Raw genomic sequence first — 5,451 nt, forward strand, 5'->3', positions numbered from 1 at the left:
CTGAATCAGCAGGCGGACTCTCAACCACTGCGCCACCAGGGAAGCCCCCCATTTGCTATTTCTATGCATGTCACTGGAGTCAAATATATAACTAGATGAAGATCTGGAAGCAAATGCTGTTTTATCCATAAGTAGATATTCCTCTAGAAGTTAAACCCCAAAAAGGGTACATTTTCTATCTTAAATATACACTGGAAAAAAACAACAACAAAAACCAAACTGTGTCACCAATGTAAGTAAATTATGCTTACCAGTTGCATTCCACTTAGTTCATCAACCAAAGTCATATTTCCGGACATAATTTTCTTTAGTGAATCATTAAATTCACTTAGTTGCTCCAGAGTTTCTTTTTTGGTTTCTTCATATTCATCTGTATCAAGTTCCTCTCTGAAGTACAATGAACATAATATAGAAAAATATAGAGTTCCAAAAGAAAAAAACATTCTTAGTATTTATACACTAAGACTTCAGATACATATATATATATATACAAAAAATATCCTGGGGGAAAAAGGCTGAAAGGAAATATCAAAATACTAATGATGGATGTGTTCAGACATTAGTGTGGGCGTTTTCCTGCAATTCTGACAATTAAACTTTCTTTTTTTTTTTTAAACCAAAATGAGACATACTTAACAAACAAACCACATAATAACTTCCTTTTAAGCAGTCTCTGAATCAATGGTATAACCTTGCAAGGTATTTGACTAGCCAAGTCTCAGTTTTTTTATCTATTGTATAAGCTGTAGATAAGGATAGTACCTACTTTAGAGGGTTGCTATGAGCATTAAATGAAATATGGAAAGTACTTGGCATATAATAGGTACTTAACAAATAGCTGTTATTATTACCATCATTAGCATTAATGGTAGGTAAAATTTTATGCACCTTGAAATACAACAGCAATGCAGTACTTGCCATCTGAGTACTCCAAACAAGCCATTTATTAAACATTTACTACAAAACAGCTCCCATTTATCGAGTGCCTGCTTTGGGCCAAGCATTGTGTTGTTCCCTTCATCTGCAATATTTACAATAGTCTTTCAACGTTGTTAAAAAGGCAATGAGCAGTCTTAGTTCTTTGAGCAGTTAAGGCTGAAGACACACCAGAAGAAGTTCAAGCAGTACCTTCTCAGCTTGATACCAGAGGCAGGGCTACTTCAAATACTGAAGACAAGATGGGTGTTATTATTTCCATTTCACACTCAAGGAAATGGAAACTTAAGGTGGTTAAATATTTAGCCCAAGTTCACACTCACTTTGAAATTAATCTAAATACTTTCATACCCCAGCCTTTTTAACTCCAAAGCCAGTACTGAGTTTATTTCTGCAGTAGACAAAGCACTGTGAAGAACACTACAGGGGAAACCAAAATCACACATGGGCCTGCACACACGGAGCTTATAATCTAGCTGCAGGAAAAAAAGGCCATTTTACAGCATAGCAGCACACAATTATACTATTACCTGCATTCCTCCAGGTCCTGTAATTGCTGCATTAGTCTATCCAACTGTTCTTCTAAGTTCTGCTTTAATTTGCTTGTCTCTGTCTTTCCTCTGGAAGCCATTTTACTCTCTAAGTAGAACGATAAAGCAATTTAAAGTAGGCTATACTCAAAAAAAACCCCCAAAAAAGTGGTGGGGACTTCCCTGGCAGTACAGTAGTTAAGACTCTGCGCTTACCCTGCAGGGGGCGCTGGTTCGATCCTTGGTCTAGGAACTAACATCACACATGCGGCGTGGCACAGCCAAAAAAAAAAAAATTGGCTATACTCTTTCTGAGCTACAGGGGTGGGGAAGATATTTGTGCAAAAAAAAAAAATCTCAATTTATATATAAAAGTTGAAACGCATATAGTAGTAACACCCCACAAAAATGCCTGGGAGTCTTCTTAATTGAATTGACAAATTAATTAGAAGTCTTAACTATTAGTCTATCTTACTTTAAACATATTTGATAGATGAAAATACAGATTTATAGAGAAACAGATCAGGCGTGACTCTGCTTTACAAGATTCTTTTTTTTTTTTTTCGGTACGCGGGCCTCTCACTGCTGTGGCCTCTCCCGCTGCGGAGCACAGGCTCCGGACGCGCAGGCCCAGTGGCCATGGCTCACGGACCCAGCCGCTCCGCGGCATGTGGGATCTTCCCGGACCGGGGCACGAACCCGTGTCCCCTGTATTGGCAGGCGGACTCTCAACCACTGCGCCACCAGGGAAGCCCTACAAGATTTATGTTAACATTCTTTTTCATTCTTAATAAGTACACTCCAGGACTCAGAATAGTCCTAGTATTATCTTATTGGTCTTTATGTGCATTTACCTAATGACTTGTGGGCATGAACAATTTATGATATGAATTTCTTCTTTGGAAATGTGCCCATTTTTCTACTGGATTATCTTTCTCTTACTGATTTATATAACATGGATATAAAGTCTTTACAATTATGTTGCAAATATTATCTCGTCTCCTGGCTTTAAATTTTATTTATGGCATTTTTTGTTATGGTAAATTATTATTTTTAATGGCCAAACCTATGTTCTCCTCTATGTCTTCTTAGTTTTGTGTCCCATGAAAGCAGGCCCTGACCATCTCAAGATTTTTTAAAATATATTATTTTGTTTTTGTTTTTGGCTACACCATGGGGCTTGTGGGATCTTAGTTCCCTGACCAGGGACTGAACCCGGGCCCACGGCAGTGAGAGCACCAAGTCCTAACCACTGGACTGCCAAGGAATTCCCAAAAATATACTATTTTTTTGTTAATGCTGTGAAGTAGGGATCTAACTTTTATTTTCTTTCAAATGGATAGCCAACTGCCTCAACACTGTTTACTAGTATTTATTTATGCTACCTTTAATTGAGACTCAATAGAAACAGACTCAAGTCTGTTTCATTGATAATATTCTGGTCCTAAGGCATTACTTTACTATTTTAATTATTATAGCTTTAGAGCTGGTGTATACTGATGACTGATAAGGAGTTGGCTCTATTATTGTTTTTTTTCCCCAAAATTCTTGACTATTCTTGTACATTTTCCCTTCTAGATGAATTTAAGAATCAGTTTGACAAATTCCCAAAAAAAATTCAATTGAAATTTTTTTTTTAATTTTTACTTATTTATTTGTTTTTGGCTTCATTGGGTCTTTGTTGTTGTGTGCTGTGCGCGGGCTTCCTCTAGCTGCGGTGAGCTGGGGCTTCTCTTCGTTGAGATGCATGGGCTTCTCACTGCGGTGGCTTCTTGTTGTGGAGCATGGGCTCTAGGCACGCGGGTTTCAGTAGCTGTGGCGCATGGGCTTAGCTGCTCCGTGGCATGTGAGATCTTCCCGGACCAGGGCTCGAACCCGTGTCCCCTGCACTGGCAGGCAGGTTCTTAACCACTGTGCCACCAGGGAAGTCCCTGTCCACCATTTCTTACAGGCAAGACTCCAGCCTCCATGACCTTCCCTGAGTTCCAAAGGTTAGATTCCGAACAGTTGCTAATCAAGGGAGGAGTAGCCAAGAAACCACCTGAGGCAAGATTAAAGGGACCAGAGAAGAAGCTCATCCTTCTCTCTCTCTTTTTTTTTTTAAAGACTGGCTAGAACTGTGTTCCTGAGGCTGTTTTTTTTCTTTTTAAAAAAAATTTACTGATTTTTTTTGCTGCATTGGGTCTCTGTTGCTGTGCACGGGCATACTCTACTTGTGGCAAGCGGGGGCTACTCTTCATTGCGGTGCGTGGGCTTCTCATTGCGGTGGCTTCTCTTGTTGCGGAGCACGGGCTCTAGGCGCGCAGGCTCTAGAGCGCAGGCTCAGTAGTTGAGGCGCACAGGCTTGGTTGCTCCGCGCCACGTGGGATCTTCTGGACCAGGGATTGAACCTGTGTCCCCTGCAGTGGCAGGCGGATTCTTAACCACTGTGCCACCAGGGAAGTCCTCATCCTTCTCTTTTGAGCCTGCATTTTCTTCTACCTATCAAGGCCAAGTCATCCATCCTTCATGGTCAAGTTTCACCTTCTCCATAATGCCTTCCTTGGTTCCCTCCCAATCACTACATTGTGAGTTACTTGAGAGTAGGGATTTTACATTTTCTTTATACACCAGCGTCTAGCACAATGCTGGGCAGATAGAAGGTACTGAATAAATAACTGGTAAATGAATAATGAGAATTGATTGCTTTTTCCACTGCATTCTACTTTTTAGTCTCCATTTAACACTATGTCTGCCTTTAATTACATGTGATTTCATCATAGCTTGTTGTTTATTTGTCTGTCTTCCTCTCCAGACTGTAAACTGAGAGCAGAAAATGGGTCTGATTCCTTTCTTAGCCTCTTCAGCACTTAATACAGACTACATATTCGATAACTGAATGAACTGTATAAAGGCCCAACGTACTGTAAGGAGGTAAAGCTATTCTAAATGAATTTTAGGGAAGATGAAGACGCTTTAAAAACTTTACCCTCATGCTACATTATTTGAGATTTATCCCAGAAAGATTAACTCGCGGGCACCACCTAGTATTCAATAAAGGTGATGCACCTTTTACCGAAACTGCAAAATTACTCTCAAAAACTGTAATTTTTGAGAATTAAGGTACTCATTCATGCTCACCTGTCTCTTAGTCCTCTGAACTCTGCTCAGTGCTGACCGGTCTCAAATTGCATAAACATCCAATTCTTGAAGTTCCAAGTGTCTTAAACTTGAGGAAAGCGAAACTGTTCATCAGGACTATAAGGGGCTCAAAGTCCAAACCACCTGGGGGTGGAGCTGGCTGGGAAAAGGGAAACCATTAACAAGTGGTTTTATTTACTATATATAAACGTATACCTAAAGCAGTCCCAATAACTGCCACTTGGGCAGCCTGCAACTGAAACACACCCTCTCTTTCTAGGACGACATCATAGGGGCGGGAGGGGGTGTGGAGGAGGGGGAGAAACCCGTTTTCTCTTTCGACTGTGCCTGTGGCAGTCTTTCTGAGGTTTTTTTCTAGTGAGGCCGAGAGTGTTACTCAGGAAAACCCCGCACCCGGATCTGCCTTGAAGGAAGTTGTCATATCCAAAACCACGGAAAAGGAGCGCATACATTTTCCCGGCTGGAAGTGAGCAGCGTCTGGACCTCAACCATCCGGACGCGGTCAGGGAGCAGCCCCGATCACAGCCCCAAACCACATCTCCCACCGGGGAACATGAAGCTCCCGCATTTGGGTCCTGCGCCGGCCGGCTCGACTAGGCCCGACTGCCACCAGAGGCCGCCGGGAATCCGCTGCCCCCGAAACTCTTCCGCTTTTCCCGACCAGAAACCGAACCACCTCCTTAGGCCCTCGGGGTCCCTTCTCCGCCTCCACCCACCACTCGGTCCCACAGTTCGGAGCCAGGGGCCCCGCCTACCTGAGGGGCCCCGCTCGGCGGACGCGTACAAGAGGAGCACTTCCGTCAGACGCACGCACTTCCAGCCTCCTGGAGCCAATGAGGGCGCG

General features: G+C 42.5%; 1 protein-coding gene across 3 annotated transcripts in view; it reads right to left on the minus strand.

Annotated features, from left to right (window-relative positions):
• The window catches only part of LZIC (leucine zipper and CTNNBIP1 domain containing), a gene marked incomplete at its 3' end in the record, with an annotated part of 47,541 nt that extends 42,799 nt beyond the window's left edge, over positions 1-4,742 (minus strand). For all 3 annotated transcript variants that reach the window (XM_082613024.1, XM_082613025.1, XM_082613023.1), the window contains exons 1-3: positions 4,587-4,742; positions 1,467-1,575; positions 252-387 (exon numbers count right to left, since the gene is read on the minus strand). In XM_082613024.1, the coding sequence (XP_082469150.1) occupies positions 252-387; positions 1,467-1,567 (237 nt within the window). In that variant the 5' untranslated portion in view covers positions 1,568-1,575; positions 4,587-4,742. The remainder of the gene's footprint in view (positions 1-251; positions 388-1,466; positions 1,576-4,586) is intronic.
• Positions 4,743-5,451: the final 709 nt, after the last annotated feature.

The sequence above is a fragment of the Mesoplodon mirus genome (genome assembly GCF_964341445.2).
Source record: "Mesoplodon mirus genome assembly, chromosome: 3".
Classification (NCBI taxonomy): Eukaryota; Metazoa; Chordata; class Mammalia; order Artiodactyla; family Ziphiidae; genus Mesoplodon; species Mesoplodon mirus.